The following is a 13005-nucleotide window of genomic DNA, read 5'->3' as shown; positions in this document are numbered from 1 at the left end:
TCAGTATGACGTTCCACAATGCAGCTTTTTTTAATGCTACATGGCCGGTATTTACATATGATGTTTGTGATTTAAACACATTAATACAAGCAGTTTTTGAGGATTTAAGTTAGCCTGAGTTATTGCAGGGTGCAAAGCATTAGGAGTTATTTGCAGGCTAGTAACAGCGTGTCTGAAGAGCTCTTGCAAAAAAACCAACATATGTAAAATAACATAATACAGATGTATATTAGAAATGAATGCAAGGTATATGGATATTCAAGGTATGGCTAGAATAAGAGATGCCAGGTTGCAGACAATGAAGGAGAAGGATGGAAAGGTTGAAAAAGAAGCAAGGGAGGATGTATGGATAAAAGATCTACTAGCGGTAGAGTTAAGAAAGTAAGAGGAGCTTTGAACAGTGAGGAAGAAATAAATGAACAACACAGAAGCTGGAATGTTGACTTGAAACTTCCTGTAGTAACAGTATAGTTGAAATGAAGAATGAAGAGGAGTTGAGACAGGGATATTACAATGTGATTTTCAGTTTCCCAAAGTAGTAGAAAAGGTTTCATCTAGAATAACTGAAAGTGTTATCTGCAGGCTGCAAAAAAATGGCAGGTACAGTAAAATTAGACAAAGATTGTTTGTGACCATGTGGTAGATGAAAAGGCACAGGTTAGAAGTAAGTTCTCATGGAGCATGTTAAGACTAGAGATGTACAGGTAGGTAGGAAAAAGATAATTTGGGGAAAGTTGAGGAATACACTGATAACAAGGACACTTCCTTAGAGGGAAAGGCATACTTTTGACAAATGGACAGGAGATGTTACAGACTGCAGAAGAAGATGATAAAGTTAACAGACTGTATGTTTACATAGATACTGAAATGAGGATTGTATTTTAGAACCGGTGAAATTGCTAGCGTTCAACTGTGTGTAGGATGCACATAAATTGAAGGAATGGGCAAACATAGCTGATGCTGATCCAGAGCCAGCATCTGAAGATATTTATATTTAGAGGCAATTTGTTTACAGACTAGTTATGGATACTGATGTGCCAAAATGGAAAAGCTGTTTTGTTAAGCCAGCACTATAAAATAATTTTTATAATCTATATATATATATAATTCTAATCTCTTTATCCAGTTCAGGGGAGCTGAAGCCTATCCCAGCAAGCAACGGCCCAAGGCTGAATACACCCAGAATACACAGAATACTGTACATCACAGGGTAGACAAACAGATACACACACACACTCACACCAGGGCCAGTATTTGCATAAGCCAATTAACCCTACCAGTATGTAGGTACCTGTAGAGTGGAGAAAACCCACATGAACCCAGAGAGAACATGCAAACTCCACACATACTGTACCCCAGAAAGTTCGACGTTACATTCAGAAATACAATCGAGAATAGTTTTGTGGTATTTGTTTTGATGACACTTTGCTAAAATTTATAAAAACCTAAAGGTGATTAAAATGTATAATCTTTCCACATGTCATGTCATTAGGAAGTACAATAAGATCCCGCTTTGTTTAACAATGGTTTAAAAATTAAATATAATTGGTGAGAAAGTAGTTCTCCTTACTGATAATTAAAGGACTTAGAAGTCAAAGGAAATGATTTACGTTGCTTAATTTGAAAACCTAAGTTATAAAGGCAGACGCGATCTGTGCCTTAAGCGTTCCAGGCTGCAGACGGCTCTTTCTGTATTACAGAGCTCCAGGCCTCCTCCCTCTCTCAGTGCCGCCTCTTCTCTGACACAGAGCAGTGGGCGAGGAGCTATTTTCCCAGCCTCTGATTGGGGAAAAAAAGACCTACTGATCTGCTTCATACCATAGGAAAATAGTAGAATATATATTTTTTTCTTTGTGTTTATGAAATTCAAGTGCTTTAAACGTTTGATTAGTTTCCAAGCTGTTCACGAGGAAGAAAAATCATCCGTTTTAATGCGCATAAAAAGTGTTTTTTAACTAAACCCGTTTTTAATAGCTTTTAAAAGCCATGTAATTCCTAAGTTATTCAATTCATTGTTTTTTTTCTTAATAAAAAATCAGTCGCCCATGGTGCCTCCAGTTAAATTGTAGAGATTCTTGTTTGAAGGTGTCGGTGTGTTTTGACTATGTTACATGTGGGAGTATGTGTAGTCACGTGTAAAAAGTGTGCAGTGTTGTATATTTTTGGGAAGAATGGGGTTTGTTTAGTTTCATTATCGTTGTTTTTTTTTTCTTTTTAGTGGGATTTGTATGGTTTATAGGGGTTGTGTTTGTGTACTCTATGCTGTTTATTGCTTCACATTATTATTGTTTATTATTTTTATTTTATGTGTTGTTATACTTAAAACCCTGGTTGTTGTTTTTTTTTTCAAATGGGAATGTTGTTTTTCTCAACATATCTACAAACAACAATAATAAAATCTCCAGTTCACTTACTCCAGTGTTGGTAATTTACATTGAGATTAATTTGAAGAAAACAACAACAACCCTATAACTAATTAAAATAACTATAAGAAGATAACATAATAATAAAATATACTAATATTTCTGAAGCAATTTTAATTATGGTTAAAAGTCAAAGTCTTTCTTTCTGTTTTCCTTTTCATTGTAACTCTGTGTGTCTCCCTGTTTCCCACTGTCTCCCTTCCTGTCAGTTTGTTCTTCCATCTGGACCCCAAAGTTTGAAGCAGCAGTTATCTTCATCATCCTCCTCCATGGACACTCTGAGATGATAATGACATGATGTTGTATATTACTGCTGAGCTGGGTGTTGTAGTGAAGACTTAAACAGAAAGATGTGGATGAGCTGTGCAGGTGTTCAGCTGTGCTCCTGTCTTTTTGTCTGCAGGATGGAGAGATGTAAACTAACAGAGAGATGCTGTGAAGATCTGGCCTCTGCTCTTCAGTCTCAACACTCCAGTCTGAGAGAGCTGGATCTGGGTCATAATAACCTGGGGGATTCAGGAGTGAAACTGTTGTCTGCAGCTCTGAGGGATCCCAAATGTAAATTAACAACCCTGAAGTAAGTGAACACTGGTGATTTCTTAGTTTTTTTATTGTTTTATTTAGGTATCCTGAGACACACAACATTCCGTTTTTCCCATGCATTAGAAAAGAAATACATAGGAAGTAAAGAACAAAAAAGAAGGGGGGCATCTAGGAAGACAAAAAACTGCTGTGCAATTTTATACAAGTTCTTGTTTGTGGCTTCTTTGTTAATATTTCATTACTGAGAGACTTGACATGCAATCTTTCCCATTTCGCCCATCTTTTTTACATGTGTATACAGTATGTTGTTGTTGATGTATAATTCTGGAGTAATAATCTTCATGAGATTTCATTCACAGAGTCCTTCTTCATTTGAACACAAGGTCTTTCCAACTTTAACCAGTTTCTAGTGATTTATTTTATGGCTGCAGTTCTGACAGTTCTAAACAAGTATCTTCCTTTCTCTGAAGGCAGTACATCTGGTTTTTGACCAATAAATAAAAGGACTCCTAATGAGGATTTGTTTATATTTCTTCAATAATTTTTCATCAATTTATTTTCATACCAAAAGGTGTTTATAATATGCCAGGTTTTCCTTGCAATTCGTCCAACAATTTGTGATTCCAAATTTATAATATTTTGTTTATAATTGGTGTTTCTTTCAATATTTAAGATGAACTTTTTACTCATATTCTCTCCATGAATGGGGATTGCTGGATTTATGCAGATTTGAATGGTATTAGATTCTTCATTTGCTGTGGAAGTGCCAACCTCCTTTTCTCACCTGTGTCTTACTCTTGTATTCCTCCTGTATATTCTTATATTTTATACACATCTGAAAGGATGTAGCTATGGAAATAAGTTAGGTATGCAAAATTTATCAATTTATCAATAAACTTAGAGTCTCATTTACTTCTTCTCAGCTTTGAATTTCCCCAGTGTTTTCTCCTCTGTCTCTGTACTTTGACTTTGCCTGTTTGACCAGATCTTGGACTGAACCCTGTGCTTTGAACCCTGCATGTTAAAGATTCTCCTTCAGACTCTCCCTCGTGCTTTAATCAGTTCCTCTCAGCTCAACCCCTGCCTTTTGCCTGCCTACCCCTGCTTGCTTCCAGCAGAACAAAGCAATGCATTCTGAAAATAAATTCTGCAATTTAAATACAGTAATCACATAGAAAAGAAGTTGTATTCTGAAAAAAAGAAAGAAATAGTAATTTTGATGGGTTTATAGAAATAGTGTAGTGGAGCTAGTTCGGACATGGTGACGTCATTGCCCTCCCTGCGCGTAGCAGGGACCTCAGCCGCCTGGGATGAGGGAGGTCTCCTTTAGCTCATGTGGCTGGTTCCCTGTTGCGTAACGCCGGAGACCCAGCTTTGCGCCCCAAGTGTTGCGGGACGAACTGGTGGGGTGGAGCGGCAGAGGGCACTAGCCCGTACGGAACTGCGATGGTCACAATAGCATGGGACCCTGACTTTAAACCACATAAAATAGATGTTTTAGTAATGGCCATTGAGACGCATAAGGAAGGTCTGGAACAAGACAGAAATCCTGGAAGTACCTTCATTCTTGCTGTCTTCATCCTTCTCAAGAATGAGACAAGCAACAGTTTCCATCTATTGACGTTTTGCTTGAGCTGATTTTCTAGCACCTCTTACTTACATTTTAATGTGTTCTCTAGGTTTCTGGGTATTGAAAGTGCTCAACATCTTATCTTATCCCACTCCTATTGGAAATTAAATTTGTTTTTGACCTCCAGGGATATAGATTCCCCACTAACATTGCTTCAGAATTAATCCCTATTCTGACAAGTTGCTGTAGTCTGTGATTACATCTGTGAGAACAGGAAAAGTTGTTGAATTTCAGCTGTATATAATAACATCTCATTTTTATAAAGAGCCTGATTGTGTGTTCCTCCTGCTATATCACCTCCCTCTGTATCCTTGTGTTGTCTTATGCTCTGATAGAATAAATCAGTGGTGACAAGCATCTCCTCGTCTTGTTCCCCTGTATGAATTTAAGCTCTCTGACATAATACTATTAGCCTGTTCTTGTGCTTTTGGTTGTATATATAAAAAAATATTGTGAAAACCTACAAGTTTTAAATACAAAAGGTTGTAATACCCTCTCAAATGCTTTTTCTGTATCCACGTATTTTTCATTTCAGTTTTTGTGTTTGAAGATACAATTTAGTTTAGCCAAATAGTCAATTTCAACCTGGAATGATGTCCTCTCAAACAGTTTATAATAACTCTGCAATTACAAAATATAATTATACAGTAGAACTGTACAGTATACAGTAGAAGTCTTAGATTTCTTATACTATATGTCTTACTGTGTCCTCTCAACAGGTAGAAATATGCAGGATGAAAAAAAACAAAAATATTTTTTTCTTGGTTTTCAAAAGATCAATTTTTCACGTTGTAGCCTTGTCAGATAGCTAAAAATGCTTGTAGACATTACCATATGTGTACTAGCTTGGATAAAACATCAAGATGAATTTGAAAATATAAATAAAATTACATAATCTTTGTGAATACAGGACCTGGAATGATAATGTTCACATATCCAGAATTATTATTCAAAAATATGAAAAGCTATAATAGTTACTGATATATTACTATATAACCCCCCTCCCCCAGTGTGTTGTGTATATTGAATTATGTATTGCCTTGTAATTTGCACTATCTGCACTTTGCGCTGTGTATCCTGACTACAGTCCTATCTACATTGTCTATGTCAGTGTCCTGTCTCTCCTGCCTGGATCGTGGACCAGGAGGAATATCATTTCATTCTACTGTATACTGTTCAAATAAACGTGAACTTGAACTTGAACTAGTCCTCTGGGCAGTGCTTGAGGAGTTTTAATTGCTTTTCACTGCCAGCTTATCAGCAGGGGTGAGTAGTTGACAATAGATGACCCCTGGCTGCTAAGTAAACAAACCGGTTGCTGAGGTTTTGTTTTTCTTTCCTGAGTCATGTTACAGAGGCAGTGTTGTCTCCTAGGGCTCTAAATGGTCAATAATGAATGACAGCAATTTGAACCAATTAGATCCCCTTTTTTCAGACTTTTTTCAGACTTGGTTGTAGTGGTCAGCCAAACAAATGTACTCTTTTGGTTTCATTTGACCCAGTGGTTTACCAGGCGTGTTACCTGTTTCTCAGTGCACATAACATCTATGGCTGTGATTATGCCAGTGAATATGCCAGCAACCATATAACCCTGCAAATCACAACTGGCAGCTCACTGAAGCTCAGCGGGTGTGAGCCTGACCAGTACCTGGATGGGAGACCTTCTGGAAAAAACTAAGGTTGCTGTTGGAAGTGGTGTTAGTGGGGCCAGTAGGGTGCGCTCACCCCACAATCTGTATGTATTCTAATGCCCCAGTATAGTGATGGGGAGACTATACTCTAAACAGGCTTTATCCTTTGAATGAGATGTAAAACCAAGGTCTGTCTGTGGTCATTAAAGTACCACGGTGTTTCTCGAAAAGAGTAGGGTTATTACCCTGGCATCTTGGCCAATTTTCCCATTGGACTTTACCTATCATAGACTCCTAATACTCCCCATCTATGAATTGGCTTCATCACCCTGTTCTCCTCACTGAGAGCTGGTGTGTTGTGAGCGTACTGGTGCATCATCCAGATGGAGGTTGTATATTGGTGGTGGTTAAGGGGATCCCCATTATCTGTAAAGAGCTTTGAGTGTAGTGTCCAGAAAAGTGATATAAGTGTAAGCAATTCTTATTAATTATTGTCTAATTTTATATGTTTTCATCAGCTTTTGATTTTTAGGTTGCATTTTGGTGTGTGAGATCATTGTTATTATCGGTTTATGATAACGGCATCTGTAGTAAAAATGCTGTACTACGGTGAAAGAAAACTTTTTGTCTGTTCCAGTCTCATGGTTTGTTTTAGAAGATATTGGAGGTGACTTGTAAGTTGTAAAAAATAACCTGATTAATTAAGATTAAATTAGTTTATGTTTTAGTGTGCAGCAGATGCTGGAGCCTCAGTTGTGTCACATCCTGCTAGAAAGCTTTCCACATGATGTAGAATAACATGACACGTCTTCAACATTAGGGTTTACTGTTCTCCATAAGTCTAAGAGTCTATTAGATTGAATCCTCTTCAAATAATTACAGGTATTCCTGTAACATCACCTGCCAATAACTTTGCACATTAAGATGTGTCCTTCTTCATATACACTTACACCACGTACATATACTGTCCGTAGTGAAGTGTACGTGTATACTGTATGTACACTTTCATCAGTGTTATGTCAGCATGTCCAATCTTTCCAAGGACATAATATATAGTCACAAGTAATAGGTTTATTTCATGCTGAAAAAAAGAAGAAAGAGAACACAATGTTTCGGCCGTGGAGCCCTCTTCAGCTGTGAGAGAGACAAGGCAGTAGGCAAAGGTAGTGTAGCGGGAGAACAAAGGCTGGGAGGGAGGAGGAGTGAGAGGCGGGAGTAGGGGACAGGAAGAGAGGCCAATCAAGAGGTATGAAGTCAGAATAGGTGTAGAGAGGTGTGAAATGAAACTTCCAATGAATGGAAGTCTGTCGTTAAGAGAAGGGAGAAGGTGTGATCCTAGCTGCAGAATCATTTTGGTTTCGGTAGTCTTTCTGATGTATGAGTTCAGAAAACCGTCTTTGAGAACACAGACGGAGAGATTAAACTGGTTGTGGCTGTCAGAGGTGAAATGAGAAACAATGGGCTTGGAGAGATCTTTAATCTTCACAGCAAACAGGCCATACAGTATTGAAAAAAAGAACAATCTGCCAACCAACTAAAACACACTCATATTCATTTTCAAGTTTTGGCCTCTTGTTCACTTACATCGACTAGTGAGCAGAAAGGGCTAGTTTTATATCACAATCCTCGCAAACTCTTGCTCTCGCCAGGGGTGAGACCAGCAGGTTCTCGTCTTCCTTCACCAACATGGCAACCATGCAGTACTTTCACTTAGTTCATGATTTTGAACTGAAATTTGCAGAATTTTGCAATACTACTTTGATACCAAGAGTTAAAACCCTGTCTGAGAGCTTGGGACCTCTGAGTGAGGTGTGGATCAATATTGCAGGTGGGGTCATGATTTTGATTAGGAGCAAGTGGGAATTAAATAGAAAGAAAAGTTCCACTCACTGCTCTATATTCACACACATCTTTCTACAGTCTTCTTCATCCCACTGTGTCTCACCTTCCCTGTAATAAAACTGTGATGAGAAATATAAGATGCCTGATCTTGTAAGAAAAGCTTCCCTTCTCCGTGTCTCGCAGGTTTAAACTTGCTCCTCAGTGTCTTGTCCCTCTTTAACTTTGTCTCTTTCTTTCTCTTGTCTGTTCTCCATCTGTCTCAATCACTGTCTTCACAGCAGTAATGCCAGCTAGACCCTTTTCTGTAGTGCTGCTCAGTCAGTATAGAAGTGGTTATTCAGCAATAATAAGGAGCACTCTGCTTCAACAGTGTGGACAGTGTTGCACACACCTTTCCCCAAACCTTTAAAACTCTAAAATATCAGTGCTTTCCCATACTACAGGAGAGAGTGTGCCTGTGACTCCCTGGGAACACAGTGTGCACTTTGGGGAATCAGTAATATGCATTAAAACTGACTCTGAGACAATAGATGTGTCCTAGGAATTTAGTTAAAAAGGATCAACTGGTGATTGGGATTTCTGAAAGCAAAATTTAGATAATTCCAAATAGTGTCCAATGAGAAGTGTATCCATGAGAGACACATCAATTTCCAGCTGTTATAGATCCTTAAGGATTTATATCGTGTTCTAAGTACAAAGAGTAACATTAGGACACTATTCACTAAGCTGTGTCCCCTGCATCTATTATCTTACATAAGGGGTGACCCAGAGCTCCATGTCCCAGGTAACCCCATAAAAACACACAGCAGAGGGAAGTAACAAAGAATGAAAAATTTTGTATATTATCCCTAACAATGGCAGATGCAAATGTTATTTTCCTTATTCAACAATTGAAGAAAAAGAAACAGGCATCCATCAGATAAAATACAAGTTTTGATGAAAAACTGGACAGTGTGAGCCCCATGTAGTTTTATTTTAATATGTCTTTCCACTAGGCGCCACACTGTAAATGGGTACAAAACAATGGGGTTTAATTGTCATTCTTTAAAAGTCAAATTTTTAAAGTTGTAGCTCATGAAAATACCCAGATTTTTTTCCAGTGCTTTTCAAGTGCTACTCCAGTGTCTTCTACTGAAACTGGGGAACAAAGACAGCACATTCTGCATGAAGGTTTTATAAAGCCAGGTCCATGGATCTCAAAACCTTTTCAAAATCTAAAATTATAAAGATACTTATGGGCAGTTATAGACACACAATCATAGTTTTATAAGCAAATAGTAAAAGAGATGTTATCTTCTGGCAGCTCAGTTATAAATTTCTTAAAGATCAGAGTTTGTAATCCACTTTTTTCTTTGTAGTCCACAATTTCTTCCAATATATGGCCTTTTTGAGAGGTTTGAGGTGCCTGAAATGTATGAGCAATAAGTAAGCATAACACACACCCTCATTTCATACACCACAGCTGTCACACACCTCTCTCACTTCGTAGCCTTGATATGTATTTCCATCAGTACAACCAGTGACGTTACTGACCTGACACAATTTTCTTAGCCTTTCAAAATAAAAAATTAAATTAAAATAAAATTATGAAATTGTCCATTATTATTATCAGTGAGCTACTGGCAGTGACACTGACAAGGCAGACCTGTGCAGCGTATACACAGAGTGGCATCAGAGTGAGGAGCCAGGGAGGTTGTGTATTTGTTTTTTATAACGGAAAGTGTGTTGAGTCTCAGCACGAGTGTGATGTGATGAAGAGAGACTCGGGGTTGTTAATGTGAGAGGTCTGAGTGTGGGAGTGAGTCTCTGGAGACTGTGTGTGTGAGACTTAGTCTGGTGGCTTCAAGTGAGGATGTCAGAGGCTGGAGATGGACCTGGAAGTCAGAGTGCTGACTGGCCGTGAGGGGACCAGTGAGTGTCATGTGGGAGCAGGAGGCTCCAGATCAGGGAAAGAGCAGGAAGCTGCTTGTGGTGACTCGAAGCAGAGGGTGCCATCTCCCTGAAAGGGACCAGCCGGAGGGCGTGTGAGAGGTGAGGCTCAGTGAGTCCAGGAATCTGCGACAGAAGGGCTTGGCTCAGTGAGGGACCTACATTATGATCTCAGAAGACATCAGATAGAAAGGCCAGTGGAGTCAGTGAGCTGGAGACTCAGGGCCTGAGAGTCTGTGAGCCAGGGACCCAGAGGTCTCTGAGGATGTGTGACCCATGCTCTGGTGCCATGATGAGGGGCCGAGTACACCACCACTCTTGAAGGAGAGTGCTTCCAAAAAATGTGGAAACGTTCTCCAGCAGGCTGTGAGGGGTGTGTCTGGTGTGGTGCTCACGCCTGTTTGTTGGGGTCACTACCACTGTAACGTCACAGTATCATGGAGAAATGTGGTTAGTTTTCTAACTAACCTGGAATCTATATCAATGGTTGTTATGGTCCTCAATTGGAGAGTTATTAATTTTTCCCTAATTGTTTTCTCCTTTTTCTCTGGGTGCTGCCAATTAAGATACTGTATTAAGCAAATGAGGCACAAGCATTCAAAAGGGGGAATACTGAGAGACTTTGTTTTGGCATGGCCTCATTGTTAGGCACGACCACCTTTCCGGTTCTAGCCTGTCTAGTTGTTTTTTTAGTCAGTTAGTTTGTCGAGGGGGGGGGGGTCTTTTCTTTGTCTTTCCCCTCCCAATTGGAATACAAATGTGCACCTCTGCCTCCCTTAATTGCTTCTCTCTCACACATTATAATAGTAATTTTAACAGAACTAATGTACAGTACTCTATTGACAATGGAGTCCAACTGTATCAATATTAATGGTATTCAAGTGAAATGTACAGATGGATCCCAAGTCTAAAGATTTCCCCTGTGGCAGACAAAGTCTGAGTCAGTTTTCTGGTTCATACAGACTTGCTCTCTCTTGACCTGCTGTTTTGTACTGAAGTTCAGTTTCATGACTCATACAAAGTGGATGCAGTCACACGGTCGATTCCTCTCCCAAATTATGATTGAGGTTGTTTATTGCTTCACATTTTGATTATGTGTTGTTATAGTTATACTTGTTTTTGTTTAAATTGTTTATTTTCTTCAAAAGAGAATGTTGTTTTCCTCAACACATCTACAAATAACAATCAAAATCTCCAGTTCTCTTTATCTAGTGTTGTTAATTTACATTTTGTGTTAATTCAACCATGTGATTAATTTAACCAAAGCTATAACTTTAACAAAACGCCATAAAATGTGAAGCAATTTCTATTATGGTTAAAAGTCAAAGTCTCTCTCATTCTATTTCCCTATTCCAACCATTGTAGCTTCATGTGTCACCCTGTTTCCCACTGTCTTCCTTCCTGACAGTTTTTTCTAATCTTTCTTCTTCTTTCTGGATCCCAAAATTTGATGCAGCTGTTATCTTCATCATCCCCATCCACAGACACTCTGAGATGGATAATGCCATGATATTTTATATTACTGCTGAACTGAGTGTTGTAGTGAAGACTTGGAAAGAAGGATGTGGATGAGCTGTGCAGATGTTCAGCTGTGCTCCTGTCTTTTTGCCTGCAGTATGAGGTTCTGTAGACTAACAGAGAGATGTTGTGAAGATCTGGCCTCTGTTCTTCAGTCTCAACACTCCAGTCTGACAGAGCTGGATCTGAGTGGCAATAAACTGGGGGATTCAGGAGTGAAACTGCTGTCTGCAGCTCAGAGGGATCCCAACTGTAAATTAACAACACTGAAGTAAGTGAACACTGGTGATTTATTTTTATTGTTTTATTTAGATATGTTAAGACTCACAGCATTCCGTTTTTCACATGCATCAAAATGTAACACCTAGAAAATACAAAACAAAAAAGAAGGGTGACATATAAAAGTATTTTTTGTCTAATTTTATACAAGTTCTTGTCTTTGGGCTCTTTGTAAACATATGATTACTGAGAGGCTCAAAACACAACCTTTCCCATTTTTTAAAATATATACTGTATATGTTGTAGATTTTTAATTCTGTAGGTAGTTTTCTGCTTGAAAGTTATTCTAGTTTTGAACACTAGGTCTGTCCAGCTTTAACCAGTTTCTAGCGATTCTCTCCAGGAAGGTGAACTAGTGGATTTATGCAGATTTCAAGGTTTTTAGATTCTTCAGTTGCTATGGGAGTGCCAGCCTCCCTTTCCATTTGAATCTTACCCTTATCTCTTATATTACTCCCTTTTTTATAATATTTTATATACATCTGAAAGGAAGTAGCTATGGAAATGAGTTAGATTTGCAATATTTATCAATTTGTTTATCTCAAGGTTCTTCCGGATGCTATTATCATATTTTAATTTGCATGCAGTATGATGCGCCACGCCCACCGCGTTTTGACGCAGTGTACCCCATGCATTTTGAATGGCTGGATCTGTATATTAAATACAGGGGACCTGCGATGCTTATTTTACATTTTGGGATTATAATGAATCTGCAATGATGAGTGCATTTCAAATCATAAGGAAACTACCAAGTACAAGATAACATGTACCATAACAATCTCCAATTTATATCACAAAACAGATGAAGTGTCAATGTATGGGTAGTGCCATATTGCCATCATTGTCTGTGATTCAGAATGAGGCATGCCTTAGACCAAGTGAATTTTGCTACTATGTTAATTCTAAATATTTTCATTTAACCGACACATACAAGACAACATGTTTTAGATTCTTTTAAGTATTGCAAAAAAGAAACCTGCCAACCAACTAAAACACACTCATATTTATTTTCATTTCATTTCTTGTTCACTTGCAGCGACTAGTGAGCAGGAAGGGCTGGGTTTATGGCACAATTTGCCCAAAATCTTGCTCTTGCCCTTGGTGAGACCAGCTGATTCTCATCTGCCTTCGACAACATGGCAACCATGCAGTACTTCCACAGAGTTCACGATTGTGTACTTAATTTGAAATTAGAAATTTTGAGATACTA

The 13005-nt window shown here is 38.5% G+C and overlaps 1 protein-coding gene across 50 annotated transcripts in view; it reads left to right on the top strand.

Annotated features, from left to right (window-relative positions):
• Positions 1-13005, top strand: part of LOC148647083 (NACHT, LRR and PYD domains-containing protein 3-like) — a 1669284-nt gene that overhangs the window by 902746 nt on the left and 753533 nt on the right. For 46 of the 50 annotated variants that reach the window (XM_088609309.1, XM_088609304.1, XM_088609298.1 and 43 more), the window contains 2 exons: positions 2827-3000; positions 11614-11787. The exons of 1 other annotated variant lie outside the window; for it this stretch is intronic. In XM_088609309.1, the coding sequence (XP_088465435.1) occupies positions 2827-3000; positions 11614-11787 (348 nt within the window). The remainder of the gene's footprint in view (positions 1-2826; positions 3001-11613; positions 11788-13005) is intronic. 3 more of the 50 variants (XM_088609268.1, XM_088609277.1, XM_088609288.1) reach the window with 1 other exon arrangement.

Source organism: Lepisosteus platostomus, chromosome 16 (genome assembly GCF_059453375.1).
Source record: "Lepisosteus platostomus isolate fLepPlt1 chromosome 16, fLepPlt1.hap1, whole genome shotgun sequence".
Lineage (NCBI taxonomy): Eukaryota > Metazoa > Chordata > Actinopteri > Semionotiformes > Lepisosteidae > Lepisosteus > Lepisosteus platostomus.
Note: the sequence above shows the minus strand (reverse complement) of the source record. Positions and strands in the feature narration are given on the sequence as shown.